The sequence below is a fragment of the Azolla caroliniana genome, unplaced genomic scaffold (assembly GCF_043228905.1).
Source record: "Azolla caroliniana isolate FFs.n. ecotype wild unplaced genomic scaffold, voAzoCaro1.0.p SCAF_16, whole genome shotgun sequence".
Classification (NCBI taxonomy): Eukaryota; Viridiplantae; Streptophyta; class Polypodiopsida; order Salviniales; family Salviniaceae; genus Azolla; species Azolla caroliniana.
Window position 1 is genome coordinate 1,989,577 of NW_028230451.1, and position 20,552 is coordinate 2,010,128.

A 20,552-nucleotide genomic window follows, 5' to 3' on the forward strand; every position below is an offset into this window, starting at 1 on the left:
CATCAATGGTATACTTTTTCAAATGGATATTGAGCAATAAGCTATCGCCTAATTAGCCCTAAGCAATGTATCTCACATCTGGTGGTTGTTGAATACAACTGCAAAAACATAGATGGTACATTTTTTCATATGGATATTGAGCAGTAAGCTAACGACTCGTGAGCCCTAAGCAATGTATCTCACATCTGGTGGTTGTTGCCCATGATTCTAAAACATCATTAACGTGGAAAATGATAAAACCAAGAATGTTTCGTTCACTATAAGGGAATGGGGAATAATAAAAGAAAAGCAAAGATACTGACAGTCAATCTTAGCTGTGTTAGTGGCCTTCCAATAAGCATTTTAGCTACAAGGTTAGTTCTTGCACTGTCTCATTGATCGGTCCAGTTTACTCTGTAGGCAAGTCACTTCCACCCCGAATATGTGAAAAGTTATCTCTCTACAGCCTCCTGATTGCTAATAGATGGTTTGGGTTGTTGACTGGTTTGTCAATAGGTCAGAAGGCATTCATTCTCCCGATAAAAATCAATGCAGCCCTCTTTATTTTTAATATTTCTGTGGCTCTCTTTTCTGTGACCTCTTCTCAAAACTCGCCCATACTTTTTATTGATAGCTTGAATCAGTTTTATTACATCTGCATCTGAATCAGTTTTACAACTATCTGCAAGATCTATTACTCTTTTTGGAGTAAAGAATGTATTAGAAACTTGAGTACTTTACATGCAACTTACAAGGTTAATATACAATAGGTAAAACTAAAGCTATATAGAGATGCTTCATGGCTCAGCTTATTTTCTAAGCAATCAAGCCTTCAATTGATTCTGCGAGGATAGCCATGTAGCATTATTATACAAGTTCTTCCACGTGTATTTACAAGAAACAGTATTTTAAGTTGATGACAAATCGCTCCACACCACAAAATATACAGCACAATCATGCCCCAAGAAAGCTTGGGGTATCTCGTTGATGATAAGACTTCCTTGCTTGCTTTGTATAAGACGATGACTTTTTATCCATATATACATTCAATTTCTCTTTGTGAATGCTCTTGCTCGGCCTTGAAGCTTTGCGAGACATAAATATTTTATGGTTTACTCTACTCTTTCTCTTGTCAGCCATTCCTGCTAAAACAAATAACTTTTGGGAAAGTTCGTTGTTCCCCAACCTCTCTTCCACCAATGCAGCCTCCTAAAAATAAGTGAACATCAATGAGTTAAATGATTCAGTTCAATCACTTTAATTAGAAAAATGAATGTAGCCTTCTGAAAATATTTCAAGGTCAATTTCTAAATTAGTACAAAATTTAATGGAAACTTGATTAACTGTAGGTGAAAATTTTACCATTAGGGCTGCAGCATTTTCAGGGTCAATACGAAGGGCCTTTCGTAAAAGCCTCTGTGAAGCAACCAAGTTTCCCAATTTCCTCTCCATTTTTGCATAAGCCTGACAAGACGAATCAGAGATTTTCAACAACAAACAAAATTATAGTTCTTGAATGGACATTATACATTAGCCACAAAAGTATGTATTATCTACACAAATATAGTTAAATCTACAAACATTCTGTGACTTACTTGAATGGGAATTAGCCACAGAAATAGGCATTATCTACACCAAAATAGTAAAAATATAAAAACGTTTTGTGACTTACTTGAATGGACACTATACACGAGTCATCCAACTCAATACATTTTTCGAAAAGTTCCCGTGCTTTGTCATAATTTCCCGACGCATCCTCCATGACCGCCCAGGCCTACAAAGAGCATTCCATTTTTTATGAGATAATTCCTTATTTTCACTTTCCTTACAGATAAACCATTGTCGTAGCAGATATTTGGTTTGGCCTCTACATTTAATTGCATGCCTATGTCATCACATTCTCATCAGACTGTGTAGCCAGCTTCTTAGTGATGGCAGATGGTCAGTTAGAGATGGTGGTTCCACCCATAGTTATTAAAAAACGCGTATTGTACGTTTAGAATACTCTGAAGTATTCTACACGTATTCTATGTTATAGAACTGCCGTTTTTAAAATTTGACGTATTCTACATATTCTACGAATTTAACAAGTATTTATCATTTCAAAAAAGTTTTAAAATTTTTTAATTTTAATTATTATTTTTTTGAAAAAAATACTTTAAATTTTAAGAAGCATTTATCGTATTTTACAAGTATTCTACACGTAATCTAAGTATTCTACACGCATTCTAAGTATTTAATGTATTTTACATATTTTATCTATAAAACATGAATTCTAAGTATTTAAAAAAAAAAGGTCGAATACTTGTACAATACTTAGCATACGTATTCTACACGTATGTATGCTAAGTATTCTACAACAATGGTTCCACATATAGACATCCTCAAACGAATATCCCTTATAAACGAAAAAAAGAGATGAGAGTAAACGTTCAGGAATTCTTAGCTATCAGCTCACGAAGGGTTAACACAAGGATTACCATTGTAAACAAGATGAGATTGAATTCAAGTAAGATCCTAATAGTGTGTGCAGCTGAGGAATGTCCCCAAAGCTCCCTGTGTGGTTGATTAACATAGGCCATATGGCCTACCAGACCAAGTGATCAGGTGCACTGGACTACAATCAATGTTCTGGAAATTCCAAATTGTGTTAACTTTACAAGTAGGATCACGATGATTATGCTAAGCACATGTATCAGCCAGGTGCCTCCAATGTGCATCATTGACAGCCAAAAGAAGAATTTTTAAAATATTTGTAGAACCTGAGATATGCTCAGAATTTATTAAGGAAGGCTGAATAAAGAACAGAATGCAGGTATGATTTCATGTAAAATATATGGAAGGTAAGTGCAAAGTCAGCTGATAAGAGTGAACATATCTCCTATATATTTTATTGGATACAAAGAAATATGATAAGCATTGGGATCAGCATATTAAGATGTGATGAGCTTTGATCAAGGTAACCTAACTTTACAAGAAAAGCATATCACCTTGCACTATAGCGACAGTATATGCTACCATTTTAGTTTTTTTGTTATGAAACATATGTGTAATAACTAAGGTATAGCCACATAGCACATCTGGCAATACAAGCCCTATGTTTTAACGAACAATCAAAAGCATATTTAATTGCTAGATTTGCTGTTTTTAAAGATAATGAGAGATCATGAGTGAATCAACTTAAAATACAATGGAAAGCAAAAAATATATGTTTTCCCTTGAGAGCAGGATAAAGTATTTTATTCTAAAGACAAAATTTGCTTGAGTTTTATGTGCATAGGTAATTTTATTTACAAATGGTTATTTTTCTGGTTACTCTAACTGTTATTTAATAATATTGAATAATTTACCTGCCAAGAATGTAGATTTTGAGCATCTGCTTGAATGCAGCGCTGAAACAAAGACCTCGCGATTTCTTTGGATTCAGCTGTACCAATAAGTGCTTCTTTACATGCCCAAGCCTAAAAAACAACTTAACATTGTAAATTATTATACATCGGATTGACACAAAAGAGCATTAGAAGATGAAGAAAGAATGTTCCCGAATAGTAAAAGAAATACAAGGCAGTATACCTGCAAAGAATAAACATTTTTTGGATCAATCTCAAGTGCCTGCCGAAAAAGCTGACGCATTTTCTGTTGTTTCCCTTGCCTATTCTCAAATAACGCCCATGCCTTCAATACATAAGCTACTGGTTATCAGGTGATAAAATCATCAAATGTGTACAGAAACTATTATATACATATTTTTCTGTGTATACACACACGTGTGTGTTTAATGGGAACTTATATGGTAAGGATATGACATCATTAAAAAGAATCCTTACATGCCAGCATTTTACATCTTTTGGATTTGCTTTGACAGCAAGCCTAAAATGATGGCGAGCTACACCCCAATTATGTGCCTTGGCTTCAAGAAGAGCACGTGATTGATGTATAACAGCATTTCCAGGCTGAATTTCTGCTGCCCTGGAAAGCAAGTCTCGTGCTTCTTTCCAATTCCCAAGCTGCTCCTCAAGTCGAGCCCAAGCATGCAATCCATATACAGCAGCTCCTTGAACCATGTCAGGAGAGGCTTCTTCTGCCTGTATGACTCCCAAATGAAGAATTACAACATATACGATAATTGTGAATCAAACACAATAGCAATGTCGTATCACTTTGCCAAACCCACAAGGCAGTTTTTTTGTTGTATTCATCACTCACTCACCTTCTTAGCAGCATCAATTGATTCCATAAATAAAACACGTGCCCGTTTTGCATTTCTTCCATGTGCCTCGATGGATCCCAAGGCCTGCAAGGCTCGGATATAGTCATAACCCAAGTTTTGCTGCTTTTCAAAGACAGCAATTGCTTGCGCATACAGACCTCCAGCTGTCACAAAGTCCCCTGCACAAGAAATAAAGCCACGGATGCATTTATACCATTTGTCATTTGACGGTCATACTCTTTCTAACTGATAGACTGATTATCTCCTACGGAAGAAAAAGGATATGAATTTGCTGCAAAAGTAATACTTTGCAGGTTTTATAATCAACCATCGACACAGAAGGCCCAAGAGACGTTAAACGCAAAGAATCTAAAGTCCCATGGCTACTCTTGACAGCTTTATTTTCCAGTATATGGACAGTATAACCCCATGGCATATTTCCACAATCTTGAAAGAGTATAAAGACAAGTCATAGCTTTACTACCATATCTTTTTCAAGACATGTTACCTAACCAGACTGTGATAGGTGGTACACGATGGTCAGACAGCCAAGGCATATTTTCACAATTTGGACAGAGATATAAAGACAACATTCCAACCAGATCTTCCTCAAGACATGTTACCTAGCCAGACTACTGTAGATAGAGGTGGTACATGATGGCCTGACAGTGATCTCTAGACACCAATGATTAAATGTTATAAGAATTTGGGCGTAGATAGCTGGTAAAGAAGCTGTTTACTAAACCTTCTATATTTGGTTAAAACATAATAGTAAAGTAAAACAGCATATAATTATCAATAAGGAAGGCAAGTCTAGATTAAAAATATTTGGTAAAGGGTAGAAGCTTTGAAGAGTTCAAAATAAAGCAATATGGTAGACAATTATCCTTGCTAATTCTGGAACGGAAACAGAAACCAAATAAACTAGCCCTAGCCTTAGTTGCAATGAAATAAAAGAATGACAGCTATAGAAATAAGCTTTACCACGTTGTCTTTCAACATAGGCATACTCAACAAGGACATCAGAATCATGTGGATACTGATCATAAAGCTGCAAGAAAGAGCATAAGAGGTTATTTCAATTATATTCGTGGTATCGAAACCATCTTAAATTTCTCGGAATGTACCTGTTTGGCAAGCACTTTTGCAGCGACGATGTCTTTTTTGGAAATCATACGACGTAACATTTTCAAGCCCATCTTTAATTCATTCATGGTTCTAACACATGGCTCGTCAGATATGCTTTTACCATCATTATTTGGCCTTGACAAACTTATGGGCTTCTTAATAATTAGGGTGGATGAGGTGCTTCTAGCTTTATTAGCAACATCTGCTGCATCTTCATTCCACAAGTATTCTGACTTGGGAGACGGCAGGGGGATCATTTGTGCTTCATTCATAGATGGTTTTCTGTTTAACAAGGAAGGTTCATCAGATGTCTGTGATTGCTCTTTATATGATATATTTTGCGGAAGTATCACGTCTGCACTCTGTACGTTCTTATTGAAAGTTGAGGATATGCCCATAGGTTTTTCAGCATCAAGTAAAAAATTAGTGGAACTGATGATTTCATTGACACTACATTGAATTGCCACTTCTTCCGAATTATCTTTACTCTTAGGATTTGCATCTCCTAGTGTCCAGCCCAACTTATTTCTGAATTCCTTATCAAAACCTTGTAAGACCCTTACCTGAAAAATGCAAAGTACATACATCATGTTAGAAACAAGCAAACACAACCATTTCCAAGATTTCTACGTCATTTGAATATGACTTCCAAAGTATCGTCCAGATGGCAACAGATACTACTACTAAACCATTTCTAATATATATGTTAGATCTTTAAGCTAAAATGTGTCTAATTTATATTTGTACGTCATAATGCTGGAATATATCAAACTCATGTGTTAGATCTCAATAAGTAACAACTAACCTGCTTTTTGAACTCTGCAAATTCTTCAGCACTAACTGATCCGTCCCTATTTGTGTCAACAAGTTGCATGAGTTCATGAGCTTCACGCTTATCAGCTCCTAGTTCACCCAGGACTTGCTGGAATTCGGTCATGCTTATTTCTCCGTCATTATTCTTATCAAACATCATGAATACTTGATCTTCTGCAGCCTGAGACTTCACCAGTGAAACCTCGCCAGTGAGTTCCTTGAGAGATAATGCTGCACGATCCGCAGCAGCCATCATCAATTTTTTCAGTTGTTGAACCTGAAATTTGTGACATATGTTGATTTTGATTCACAACTCTTGTAAGGATTAAGCATATAAATATATAAAAAGTTAGAGAATGTTTAGACCTGTTCAGGATCTGTGAGGCCTCCTTTATATAGAGAATGTGATGCATCACCATCATTAGCAATAAAATCCATGGTTGAAGTGCGAATTTGCAGTTCCATCGTGGGTTGTTTAAGGTCTGAAGTGCCAAGGTGGACAGCCACATGAAGACTCTTATACCCATTTGGTTTTGGCTTAGAAATGTAGTCCTTCAGCCTCCCAGGGATCTCTTTCCAAATGGACATCACAATCTCAAGCACCCTGTAGCATGCCTCCTCCCCTCTCTTCATAGCTTCATACTCATCCAAATTTGTTTGAGGTTTAACTACAATCCTCAACCCCATGATATCATATATCTCTTCTGGCTTCCGACCATCCTTCAATAATTTTTTCATTGTGCTAAACCTACTTTTTAGTCGAGCAGATAGTGTAAAATCCTCAATCAAAGTTTTCAGTTTCACGTCATTCTTGAGGGCAGTAGATAGTTTTTTCTTGCACTCTTCCAGAGCAGTGCTTCCATGAGGCCAATAACTTGAAAGCCAATTATCTAATGACTCGTATGACTCTGGAAATATCACATTAAAAGCCAGATCTTCAAGCTCTGTAGAAACCTCTTTATTACCAGTTGCATGAGCAAGTGGAGCATGCACCTGCAACGCTTCCAGAGCCAATATTTGTTGGCGATACCTTGGAAGCTCATGTACATGTCTCATAAGATGTAGACGAGCTGAAAATTCTGTGATGATTGACCGGATATCATGGTATGAAAGACAAAATTGCCTAACTGCCCTTGCACTTTCTTCATCAAATAAATCCATTTGATCAAGTGTGCGTTGAAACCTCATGCAATCATAAAGAACCCTACTGATGTCAGCACCAAGATCTTGACTGATGTCAGAAATGCTCACTAACCCTGCTTCAACTACAAAGCGGAGGAGACCCGCTGCAATTACTGTACCATCCATCTGTATTTTCAAGGATTGTGTGAGAGATAGCGCACATATGGTAACAATTCCTCAAAAAACAAATATTTAACCATGTTTATACGTTGTTATAGGTTCACCGTTTAGCACATAAGATACTATTCATATCCTCTGTATCAAATGTTTAGGGACATGAAAGAACCTTTGCATTCAAAGAGTATATATCCTAAGTGTAATCAAATCAAAGAGTTCAAAATCATAACCCTAACCAAATCAAACCATTTGCAAGTTGCAATACAGAAGAAGGCATTTAGGGGCTCCCACAACAAAGCAATACATGAAAGAACCTTTGAATCTAAAGATAAAACCATGAGCCTATCTAAATTAAAACTTTTGACACATAGCAATAAATAAGACACCATTTAGGGACTTCGTTGGCATAGTTACTCACACCAAGTTATGAAAGAATCTTGGACATTAAAGAGTCAATCGTAAGCCTAACCAAATCAAATGTATTTACAAGCTGCAATGCATAAGAAGGCCATAGGGGTTATTTTAACATAATGAGGGTTTATATTTTAATTACCTGTAGCTCAGCGAGTGTGTATGCTATTGATAAGGAGCACACAAGAATTGATCGGCCATTGTTGGGAGATCTTCGTATCGCTGATAATGTTAGCTTTAATGCTGACATTAATTGTTGCATAGCCTTCCCAGATTTTATAGAAGGAGATAACCTTCCTGATAAACCATCCCAAGCTGTTGTAAGGTCAGCAACTAACTGACCGCCCTCTGGAAGTGTAGATATTCTCACCGGCCACGGCTCCTGATACGGAACTAGCTTTTCAGTTCCAACAGAGGTTGCCTCTTGACTGCCAACAAGATCGATTACTTCAGAAATACTTCCATCCATTTGATTCTCCCTTCTAATAAATTCTTCACATGCTCTGCCATTTGATTCAGCTAGGTTAGAAGCATCACCTTCAGATCTATACTGAACTTCTTTGCTTGTCATGGCCTCTACATTCAAACTGTTATTTTCAGTCCAAGATTGTAAATCATCCAGCCTCATTATAGCATCTTTGTGCTTCTTTCTCTTCTTTGATCCAAATTTACCTTTTTTTCTCAAAAGACCGATCTCTTCTTCTAAATCGAGATCTTTCCCTACCACTTCAATTCTGCGAGGGCCACTTGAACCACCGTCGTCAATGGTAAAAACAGGTTCATCAGAATGCCTATCAAGAACCAATGCACTCGGATCTTCTACACTCTGAGCTTCTACAACACGCCCATTATTTAAGAGTACATTTCCATTACTAGAGCTCAAAATTCGTTCTAGCTTTTCGAATTGTTTAGATCTCCTTCTTCTTCTCAAAGAAGAAACATGTCTTGAAGGATTACATTGGGCTGTGGATCCTAACATCGGGGAGCGTTTTCCCATCACTTTTTCTAAATATAAAGGAAGACGAGCGAAGCCTGAAAGACTTTTCTCATGTCTTTCAGAGCAACGACCAATGCTCATCAAGAATGCAGAAAACTGAGGTGTACAGATACCATTTGCAAGAGATAAAGGCATGATCAAATAAGAAAACAAAAGCAAAGAAGCGAGAGGAGTTTAGTTTCTTTGACACTGATTTACGTCCAGGAACTGACCTGAATTCTCTTCCGTGATGAGCTGATTTCTCTTCTATAACGTGTATGGAAGGATTTCTCTCCTGTCACACGAAGTGTATGGAATAATGGATGGATTTTCTCTCTAGTATGAATGTGAAACTTTCTTCGTTGAGCACCTGGTTTCTCTATTTTCAGGTGAGCTGTGTATAACAGAAGGATTAGTCCTCCGTGAGATTGTGAATGTCTAGACTTCTATCCAGTTCTGCTGCAAAGAAGCTTCGTTGGCACAATCGTATTCTCTGATGACCTGGTTTCTCTTGTCACATTCTGTGGATGGATGGATTTCTCTCCCGTGCGAATGCAAATCTTCTCAAGGACGCTCCTTTGGATATGATCAAGTGAACACTAACCCTATTCCTCCCTTCAAACACTGTACATGGACGGACGTCTATCCTTACGCACTGATGCAAAGATTCTTAGGAAAGCTTCTTGGACATAGACTCTCGCTGAGGGGGGGATTTCTTCTTCTGTCACACGGGGCGGCGGTGTTTAATGAAGGAATTTCTTTCACAGGAGCGTTCTTGGATCACAATGCCACAAATGAAAGGGATTATTTCTACAAAGGTTCTCGAACAATCCTTCTACTTCCTTCTCCTCTTCCTCTTCCTCTTCTTCTTCTTCTTCTTCTTCTTCTTCTTCTTCTTCTTCTTCTTCTTCTTCTTCTTCTTCTTCGTCTTCTTCTTCTTCGGTAACTTTGGTTAGGAATCAGGTGCTCTGCTTGTGCACCTCTCAGGGAAGGGGATGGATTCACCAATACTGCTGTGTTGAGAATCTTCTTGAGAATGTTCTAGAAGAAGCTTCCCGCTTCGATTCTAGAAAATTCTAGAAGAAGCAGGCGATGGCGATGGCGATGGCGATGGCGATGGATAAGTGGGTCGAGAATGGTGCAGAGAAATTTCTCAGAGAGACATTCTGAGGAAGAGGAAGAGGAAGAAAGAGAAAGTGAGTGAGTGAGTTGTGTTTAATTACATTAGTAGCCACACAAAATCCGAAAACTCGTGGCTCCAGAAAATGCCCGTGACGTGGCTACGGCTGACGTGGAGGCTGCGCTGCTCTCCACAATTTTTGAAATGAGTTTTTTCTTTTTCTGTTTCTGTGTTTTTTTTCTGAATAATTATGTGTGTTATGTATGTACATTATATGACCAAAAAACACTACAAATTACAATACAATTACATATGGTATGTAATAAATATCTCGTTCTACGGCCCATATAAACTTATAAGTTATAATGCCCCACACCCCTCGCCCTAAAAACTATGTATTACATACTTCTTCTACACACACACACACATATTTTCGGTAGATAATCCACGTATAAATCTTGTGTACCAATACCCTTCTGTTGGTCGTGAATATATATATGCATATGATTGCTCCACCACACACACACACACACACACTATACACACATGTCTGACATATGCATCACGTCCAAACCTTTCTCTATGAAGCAGTTTCATTGGAAGTGTGGGCAATCTCTAATAAGAACCATCGATTCTTTGTTGTGCGTGTGGCCGTGTTTGACCTTTGAAGACAATAATAAAATACCCCTCTCTCAATTTGGTGGTTTATACTCTAGACACTAAGTCATAATTTTGAGAAACCCCAAGCTCAACCTTGGCCATGGTCTATGCCCCATCTCATAGATCAAATTTTGTTTCTCATGGATGTTAAAAACTTAAAAATAGATCTCCCCTTCTATATATCATAGCAAGTTGTTATCAAACTAGTTGACATAAGGCAGACTCCTCTTGAGATAATTTGCCTTTGAAGCTTCGTCGCTACAACTACCAAATTAATTTTACCTCAAAGCCTACATACTTGGTGTGGCACTCCACGGACACCATTGAACAGGAACTCATTTCTCATATTCCGATAATAGCACAAAACCCAAAACCTAAGGCAGTAGACACAAAGAGTATGCAATTTGGAAGACAAAACTTTGGCTACCAAAGTGAAAGCCCATTAATAAATGGCAATAAGAATATCCTAGTTAACAATGCCCAATGCCACAACATGACACTCTTAATGAGATGAAAGAAATAGGTTATGTTTAGTTCCATTTACATGGGTTTTAATTTGTGGTAGTTGGTTTCAATGTGTTGCCAATTGAAGAGCATGAAAAAATATGTTGTAGCAAAGACAAAATAATAAGAGAGAGAGAGAGAGAGAGAGAGAGAGAGAGAAAGAGAGAGAGAAGAGGGGGGTGGGGGAAGTTTCAATTGGTGATAATGTTACGTACACATGTTTGTACTAAACTTTCAATAAAATATTGTTATGGCAATGGAGCATGATCTCCAAAGTTGGAATGGTTGAGGAATAAGATGAATCTTCCTTACCCATATGTTGATTCGTTAAAAAAATAAAATCGCATGCTATAATAACAAATTGATATCATCAATTTGATGGCAATCCATTACATTACAATTTGGATTTGTCAAATTGCCACGAGAATCCTTTATGATTACAGGTTGATAGGAATTTGTGAGGGAGTTCTCAATGGGGCCGAGTAAATCATTACATTGCCATCATCACCCGTGCAAACAATATACTCCTTATCTTTAATCACTGCCATATTTATGCATCGAATTGCTCCTCCATTTTCAGATGCTCCTAACCCATACAAACACTTACCACTTGTAATATCATGGACAAGAAGAGATCCATCACCACTACCACTCCACGCAAAGGGCCCTACAATTTGAAAACACTATCAATAAAATCTCTCTTCATTATCTAGGCAATTAAAGAACCTTGAGGTAGGTAATCTTATGAACAACATGACTAATGCTAAAGATACTATTCACTTTTTCCCATATTAAATGTAGAATATGAAAAAAACTATGTAAGAATGAGATACCTGAGGCAAAGAGGCTATATATAAAATCTCGATGTCCGGTTAGAGTATGAACAACTTGAAAAGAAGACCTAGGATCGAGGACTTTCATCAATTTGTCTGCACCACCTGTGACAATCAATGGGTAGCTAGAGGAAGAGTTTTGAGATACACTGATGCAAGACAAGGCGCCTTGGGCTTTGGTTGAGCTGGAAATAGAAAAAAGGAACGAGTTTGAATAAAGATTAAACCAAAGCCTTGAGAAACATCAAATTGTTGTTTATTGTCTTAATTATGCCAATATGTAAATACGGCAAATGTAAGGTCCAAGTAGTTTTTTCAACTGCAAATTGATTCTAATTACAAGATTTACATCCATTTCATAAGCATCGCCGAGAAGTTCTAATCAAATATTAACCAATGGAGTCAAATTGAGTTATTGAGAGAAGAACATGATAATGGTCACACCCATATAAAGTCTCCAAATGCCCAACTTCTCCGATAACTTCACAATAGTTTCATAACAATCACTCATCATTTACTTAAGCAAACTTTGGGCCTATGTATGCTAAAGAAAAACTTGCAACAATGATATAATTACCTATGTAGGAGTCGAGAATGTACTGGCGAGTTGGTTCTACAATCCCACACCTTCAAGACACCGTCTTGTCCACCACTAAGGTAGAGCTCTTGGGCACCACCAACACCACTCTTCAACACTTCGAGCGAAGTTACGTGACCACGATGGGCAGACTTATGATGCACAAGAAGCGACGCCGAGGAATGGCCAATGTCCCACACAATGACTCCACCGTCTCGCCCACCACTAACCACACACGTTTTGCCACTATCGGCCCCGCCCACAGCGAGCATCATAACTGCCCCTACATGGCCCCGCATCGTCGCCACGTGCTTCCCGTCATCCCGTCCCACGTCCCACAACATCAACGACTTGTCGTAGCTCGAACTCACGGCCATCGATTTCATAGCACTACCATTCATGCCATTATCCGTAAATGCTTTCACACCCGAGATGGATGCGGTGTGGCTACCGCCCTTGAGCTCACGGCACCGAGGAGGGGGCGTGGAGGTGGAGGAGTCCCAGAGGAAGAGCTTGGAGTCCATGCCCCCGCTGAGGAGGCGGCCGTCCGGAAGGTGTGAAACCGAGGTTACCCACTCGGAGTGGCCGCCTCCGCCGCTTCTAATAATGCTGTTGCTGTTGTTTCTTCTAGTGTAGTAGAGTAGGTGGCGGAGAGTGGCGGAGGGGATGTGGACGGTGTAGATGGCGTGGTCGGAGGATCCAACGGCAGCCATGTCGCCCATGACGCTCATGCACAGGCTCGGCCTGTCGGAGAGGCTGACCACCGCTCCGGCCTGCGCCGGGGGGCCCTCCCTCCACACGTGGGAGGCCTGTGATGGCACGTGAGAGCTCGGAATCCGCGGCTCTGGAACCATCTTACATCTGGATTTAAGCCCATCACACAGACTTAATGCTTCTTCTTCTTCTTCTTCTTCTTCTTCTTCTTGAGGTTTTCCTGGAGCAGAGAACGTGCAGGGCATTTTCGCCCTCGCCATCACCGTGGTGCGTCCACGTGCAGTGTTCTGCCTGCTTCCGCTTCCGCTTCCGCCTCCCCTTCTCATCATGCCTTTGCTTCCTCCTTTTTCTTTTCTTGGCCACAATCTCTCTTTGTCTTGTCTGCCCACTTTACTGCGCCGGTAGAAAGGCTGGTGGTTTCCTCCGGTTTAATGTTTCGTGTTCACACCTTTGTGCGTTCTTCATTACTCCGACCGGCTCTTCGTTTCTGGATCCCAATGCTCCCAACGGAAGAAGAGCGTGATCGGGCTAGTTGGTTCTACACCGAAGCAATAGTAGTCAGCAACAACTGTTTTTTCTAATTCTGAAACTTCAAAATTCAAAGCATAGTATGAACCATACGTGCATTCGCATTAGAGAATGTTTCAAGCATTCGAGGTTTGGTAAACACCTTCCAAGTACGGTAAATACCATACTTTTGTATTAGTTATTTATTATAATGTAAGAAAGTTAAGATAATGTGTAAAAAAATACATACAAATGTTTTGATAACATACACATTCGTTTGCATTCATATGAAAAAAAGAATGTTTGCCAATGTATTCAAGTATATTACGTACTATGCTTCAAAGTGTACCATGAAACCAAACCATTGCCAATTACGATATGAGAATATAGTTCTCTAGTCATGATGCCTAATTGGTGCCAAAACAAAACAAAACGCCCAATACCTAAGGCTTGGGTCTAGACTTTGAAAGAAAGGGTTTAGAGATGCTAACAGTCAAATGGTTTCTTTTTGTAAAATTAGATAGGGAATTCCAACAAAGGAATAATCCAATTATGCCGGTCGCAGCTAAGGTATGGTTAAGTAATAGTATTCCTATGCATTTAGTATTGGCGTTTTGGAAATGGTTGTTGTGGCCTCAGTTGATTCCTCACAAAATCATAACATTTAGATGGTTATGTGTCCACTATGCACTTCCAATCTTGGAATGGGTGCATAGGGAAGAGGGAATCAAAACTTGCTCTTTTTGTGGGTCTCATTTGGAATCAATGCAACTTATGGAATTGTATGGCTACATGTTTTGTTTGGAAAACGTATGTTGCGCCTCATTGATGTTGCATATGGACCTAATGTGATTACATTGGGAAATGTCGTTTGGATGGATGTAAATGTGGATAAGCATAATTATGAAATGGAAAATATATTAATTACCCTTCAAACTAGGGAAGGCAAGTTAAGGACATACCATATTCAAGCTCAAATTGGTTGAATGTGGATGCTACATTATCAATTGGTGGTTTTGTGGAATATTTGGATAGATCGATGCAAAATTGTGTTCCAGCAAATAACACAAAATACAATTCATTGTGTGAAGGAAATTCGGTTGATGCTTATTTCATTTTTAAAAGGTCAATATGACTCCTTCATTGGTAATGAAACTACCATTTTTCTGAAACAACAATCCTTCAAAGGCAAGTGGAAGGATTTGTTTGTCTTTGTGGAGAGAAATGACAAAATGGTCTAGCAATATGTACCCACTTCATGGTTGTTTTCGCCATAGGTGGAGTTTGGTTTCAATTATGACATAGTGGGGGATATACCTTTTTCTATGTTATCTTACCCTCCACTAAATTGTAGCATTATATGCTTAGTATACTCTTATTGGGTTGGTAATGGAAACTATGGTGTAGTTTTGTTATATGTTCACATTGCAACACAAATTTTTCGCGTGCCACTTATGCACACGATTCCCTCATCAAATATTTTTGGCTTTTGGGTTGGTGGTTTACGATACATCATCAAAAGTTATAATTTTGAGAGAACCCAAGTTGGATCCTTGCGATCGGCTAGGCCTTGTCTCATAGATCATAATCAGTTTCTCTTAAAAATATATGTATATATCTGTCTTTCTATGTTGATTGATCGATGTATTTGGTGTTTTAAATTTGATTTGGTCAACTTTTATTCCCCATGAAATTGGTGATCATATTTATAAATTTGTCTTGTTTTGTAGGACATGTGAAAAACCAAAATGTGTGGTATAAAAACATGAATGCATGCCTATTTTTCATACAAAAGGAGGGTAGTATAATACATTCAAATTTTGTTGTTTGCTTGAAAGGTCTTGGGCTAAAACTCATATAATCGTATCCTATTTCACATCACTTTTGATCATCATTTCACACATGAATTCAGAAACTCAACTGAATATCCATTGAAATAGAAACATAGAGAAAGGGCATTAGGACGCAAAGCTAGGGACAGAATCCCCAAATTTAGAGGGTGTAGAACATGTATTAGTATCTATTCTATTTCCAGATGAGCCAAGCTACTACCTACAAGTTGCCGGCTCATTCTTCAGCTAGAGTTCTAGTCAATCAAATATTGAGGAGTCCATTGGGCGTAAACGTTGGAAGGGCATGGACGATTCAAATCCATGCGATGCGATCCGATAAACATTTCTGATGCCAATCGCCAAACAAATTTGACAAGATGACCATTGTGTTAGACTGAAAGCCTAAAGCTATGTAATCAATCAATCATAGGGAACTATGGAAGGAATAGGCAGAGAATTAGGATATATGCCACTTCCCATCAATTTCGGAAGACTTCATTCTTTTAAAGAACTTTTTGATATTTGGTCGTATTCTTGGAGCCACCTCATGCTACGTATGGTTATTCAATGCGCTATGATTATGGGGATTGTGAACTATATAGGGATATCACAACATAATGTGTTCTTCGACCAACCCGCTTTGAACGAATTCTTTGTCGTCAAGTATTCTCTCGTGTAGTGAATGTACTATCATATGTTTGCTCAATGATATTATAAAGAATTCTCTTGGCAAATTGACAAATCCAAATGTTAATGTAATGGATTGCCATCAAATTGAGGATGTCAACATTGTTATTATAGGATGAGATTTAATTATTTAAAGAATCAACATATGGATAAGGAAGATCTATCTTACTCCTTGACCATTCAAACTTTGGAGTTCATGCTCCATTTGTTTCATGCTCTTCAATTGACAACACATTGAAACCAACTACCACAAGTTAAAACCCACGTAAATGGAACTAAAAATAACCTATTTCTTTCATCTCATTAAGATTGTCATGTTGTGACATTGGGCGTCGTTAACTAGGATATTCTTATTGCCTTTTATTAATGGGCTTTCACTTTGGCAGCCAAAGTTTTCTCCTCCAAATTGTATACTCTTTGTGTCTACTACCTCCAAATCAATCAATCATAGGGCGCTATGGAAGGAATAGGCAGAGAATCAGGATATATGCCACTTCCCATCAATTTTGCTCACAACAGTTAATATCGGATGGAAGGCTGGGATAGGAACTCTTCTTCTGCACTCTGATTTGTGTGTGCCGGGGAAGCCAGGATGCAAATGGAAGGCCCTTCTTCTTCTTCTTCTTCTTCTCAGGTATCTAAATCGAAGATCCTCCCTACCTTTCCCTGATGGAGCATCGGAAAGCCTCAGATTTCTACCCATTCTGCCGCAGCTTTTTGTGGGCATGGCTCTTTTCCCCCGCACATCTACTTAATGCAGACACTAAGAAACAGAGCACATCTCTGCTCTGCATGTATGAACCGCCTTGAGCGTAATGGATTTTCGACACAGGTAGTACCGCCTTCTGCTTCTCTAACGGAAGCGTCCATCAAAGATCTGTGCGAAATGGGGCAGGTTGACAGAGCTCTAGATGCCCTATTGCCACTCTCTGAACCATCAGACCACATTTATATGGCATTGCTCAAGGCTTGCAACAAAATAAAATCTCTTCTCCGTGTTCAATATGTGCACTACCACATCACAAAGCACATGATATCAAGTCCCAATGGATCTCTGGGTAACTATTTGGTCATAACACTAGCAAAATGTGGCGCTTTTGACGACGCGTATGATGTGTTCAAGGGTTTGTCTAAGCACAATGCTGTCACATGGACGCGTATTCTATCTTCTTATATAGATATTGGTCGTGTCTGTGATGCCATTGGTATATATGAATGTATGAGAGAAGAAGGTATAATGCCAGATGCTGCTACTTTTGTTCGCTTGCTTAAAGCTTGTGGCAGTCTCTCTAATTTAGAAGCAGGAAAAAAGCTTCATTTAGATGCTGAACATATGAACTTTATCTCTAATGTCTATGTAAATACCACATTGATAAGCATGTATGGTAAATGCAAATCAATGACATTGGCGGAAAATGTGTTTAGTGGCCTAATTGAGCGTAATATTGTGACATGGAATGCCATGCTCACAGTATATGTTGAACAAGAGCAAGCTGAGAGAGCTTTACAACTATATCGACAATTGCATGAAGAAGGTATCATTCCTAATGAAAGGACTATAATGACTTCCATTCAAGCATGTGGAATCCTTGGAGAGAAATTAGAGAAAGGTGTTAACCATGGGTACATATCGACTAAATCTATATCTTTACACATCGGTCGAGCATTGCATTCTGAAGCCTGGAAGAAAGGTTTTGTTTCACATGTGTTTGTTTCTAATACACTGCTGAGTATGTATGGTAAATGTGGATCGGTTAATGAAGCAGAATTTGTATTTAACTCATTGTCAGATTGTGATGTTGTGTCATGGAACGCTATGCTGTCCACGTTCATCGACAATGGGGAAGCAAGAAAGGCCTTACAGATTTATAAGAAGTTGTGGGAAGAGAATGTGTCACCAAACACATTAACTCTCACAATGGCATTGCAAGCATGTGGTATTCTAGCAGAGAAGAAAGAAAACTTTGGTTTGGATGGAATATCAAGCAAGATGGTATCGTGGAAAATTGGCAAGGGGTTACATCATGATATCCGAGAGAATGGACAGGATGTAGACGTATTTGTAGGAAGCGCACTAGTGAATATGTATGGGAAGTGTGGGACTATTGCTGAAGCTGAGAATGTATTCATTGGATTGAACCATATAGACATTGTATCATTAAATGCCATGCTGTCAGCCTATGTCGACCAAGGTGAAGGAGAAAGGGCTTTAGCGCTTTTCACAGATATGCAAAAAGAACAGTTAGGTATGGATATGACCACTATTCTCTGCCTTCTGCAAGTGTGTAGACAAACTGGCATCATGGATACTTGTTGGGAACTTTATTTTACGTTCATCTCCAGTGGGCACACTATGAGTGCGTTACTAGCAACCACACTTATTCATGTATTTGGTAGCTTTGCGAGCATCGAAGATGCACAAGCAATTTTCGACCTGGTATGCTATCCAAATGTGGCTATATGGACAGCAAATATTACAGGATATGCTAGAGAAGGTAGTTTTATTTCATGCCTGCAGTTGTTTGAAGAGATGCAATTTTGTGGGATTATGCCTAATGATGTAACATATCTCTTACTACTCTATGTTTGTAACCATGCTGGAATAGTAGATAAAGCATCTGCCTACTTTAAATGCATCAATATAGATGTTGGTACTCTACCAAACTTGAGGCATTATGCTTGTATGATGGATATTCTTGGACGAGCCGGAGATTTTTGTAAAGTGATGAACATGTTGAAGAGTATGCCACTTGAGGGTGACTTGTCTTTCTGGATGGGTTTGCTTGGTGCATGTCGTATACATGGAAATGCTGACCTCGGAAAACATGCATTTGATCTTGCAGTGCAACTTCATCCCAAAGAAGCCAGTGCATATATCATGATGTCAAATATCTATGGTGATGCTTATAATCAACACCACGATGATTTGGTTTGAAATATTATGTGCACTCTATGTTGTCCACTATTACAAGAGTGAGTGTGCATGCATGTATCTATGCATGTATTACATATGTATATGTCTCACATCTTAAAAGAAGGCAATATCTGATCCCTGTGTGATGTAAACCTCGTCATTTATGGGGCTCATGGTGTTATTATTCTTGGGGAGTCTATGCGTGCATTTGTTTTAGTAACCATATTAACTCATATGGCAACTTCCAGCCACAGCTTCATGTAGCCTTAGTAGACCAAATTTAGCATTGCCTAGTCATACACATTCTTTGTATTGCAGGAAGTGAATCATTTCCAAACTTGTAAAGCCAATTGTCAATTAGCAAACTTGTAAAGAGTACATGGTTTCAAACTGAAGTGTGAAGGTTTATTTTCTAATGGGTCTTTGCACAAGTGGGTTCAAGAGTATTATCACCTCATTTTCAATTTGTCTTTGATGATTTTGTGGTTTTGGGGGTGATGGCATAATTGGTATACGAGGAATGAGTTTTTGTTTGGTGGACAATTTGGAATCTATAAGCACATCTAAAGTTTGACTAAATGATCGTCGCATTGATAGTTTCATTTGTTGTAAAAGTTAAGTATGCTAGATGGAGAGGAATTTTGATTGTGTAACTTGGTTGGCCACCATATCCACCATTCGCCTTTGGACCACATATCTCTCTAGATTTTATGAGCTTGGGGGAGTCATACTTTTCAGTGTTCTATTTGTATGGTAGTCTAAGAGAGAGAGAGAGAGAGAGAGAGAGAGAGAGAACAAATGGATGTAGCTAAGATGAGAAAATTGGGTTTCGAATATGTAGTGTGAGTAGTCTAACAACTTCCCACTAGGGTAAGTTAATTATGATAAAAGAGAGAGAGAGAGAGAGAGAGAGATACTTGTGATCTTGTTCGTCTTTTGTCAAACTCATAACAATGATATGTGGGCTATTAAGCTATTTCTCGAAGATGACAACTAATTTATTTGATAAGAAAATTATAAACATGCTGGTGTGAAGGAGAAAGTAAAGGCTTAATGATATACTAATTAGAAAATAATAAACATGATGGTGTCAAAGTTAAGGGTTCAATGATGTATGAATTGACTTAATTATAATCGATTAATTCATTCCTAGTGGTAAAACGAGAGGCTTGCATGATAGGATGTCAAGTTTTTTTATATACGGATGACATTGTTTAAAATCAGATCAATAAAGGCATTCGCAACCAATAGAAAAAATATATGCATAATCATAAACTTGAACATATTTCATTTCTATATTCAGCAATGCCACAAAAGTGCTAGTGAGCTAGTTTTTTATAAGTTTTCCTCTTGTGTAAGGAAGGATTGACTTTCGATCGTAAATCTTT

The 20,552-nt window shown here is 38.4% G+C and overlaps 4 protein-coding genes across 5 annotated transcripts in view; 1 reads left to right on the forward strand and 3 right to left on the reverse strand.

Moving 5' to 3' along the window:
* The window catches only part of LOC147853516 (protein DEHYDRATION-INDUCED 19 homolog 4-like), a 75,628-nt gene extending 65,662 nt beyond the window's left edge, over window positions 1–9,966 (reverse strand). The window contains exon 1 of one of the 2 annotated variants that reach the window (XM_087331895.1): window positions 9,675–9,966. The gene's annotated coding sequence lies outside the window, so the exon portion shown is untranslated. Of the gene's footprint in view, window positions 1–9,655 lie in introns of both variants that reach the window. The other variant, XM_087331896.1, reaches the window with a different exon arrangement.
* Window positions 663–9,649, reverse strand: CRSH (Ca2+-activated RelA/spot-like protein). Its single transcript, XM_087331881.1, has 12 exons — window positions 7,983–9,649; window positions 6,497–7,438; window positions 6,123–6,407; window positions 5,317–5,880; window positions 5,174–5,240; window positions 4,190–4,368; window positions 3,807–4,064; window positions 3,553–3,654; window positions 3,330–3,440; window positions 1,652–1,753; window positions 1,342–1,443; window positions 663–1,188 (listed from the first exon to the last, which is right to left on the reverse strand). The coding sequence occupies exons 1-12, from the start codon at window positions 8,970–8,972 to the stop codon at window positions 934–936; spliced, it is 3,957 nt and encodes a 1,318-aa protein (XP_087188007.1). The 5' UTR covers window positions 8,973–9,649; the 3' UTR covers window positions 663–933.
* Window positions 9,967–11,479: 1,513 nt separating the features above from the next.
* Window positions 11,480–13,484, reverse strand: LOC147853522 (nuclear distribution protein PAC1-like). Its single transcript, XM_087332407.1, has 3 exons — window positions 12,511–13,484; window positions 11,934–12,118; window positions 11,480–11,767 (listed from the first exon to the last, which is right to left on the reverse strand). The coding sequence occupies exons 1-3, from the start codon at window positions 13,482–13,484 to the stop codon at window positions 11,538–11,540; spliced, it is 1,389 nt and encodes a 462-aa protein (XP_087188533.1). The 3' UTR covers window positions 11,480–11,537.
* A 3,218-nt stretch (window positions 13,485–16,702) lies between these two features.
* Window positions 16,703–19,707, forward strand: LOC147853523 (pentatricopeptide repeat-containing protein At2g03380, mitochondrial-like). The gene has a single exon (XM_087331884.1). It carries the CDS (start codon window positions 17,005–17,007, stop codon window positions 19,183–19,185), a length of 2,181 nt encoding a protein of 726 aa, XP_087188010.1. The 5' UTR covers window positions 16,703–17,004; the 3' UTR covers window positions 19,186–19,707.
* The last annotated feature ends 845 nt before the right edge of the window (window positions 19,708–20,552 follow it).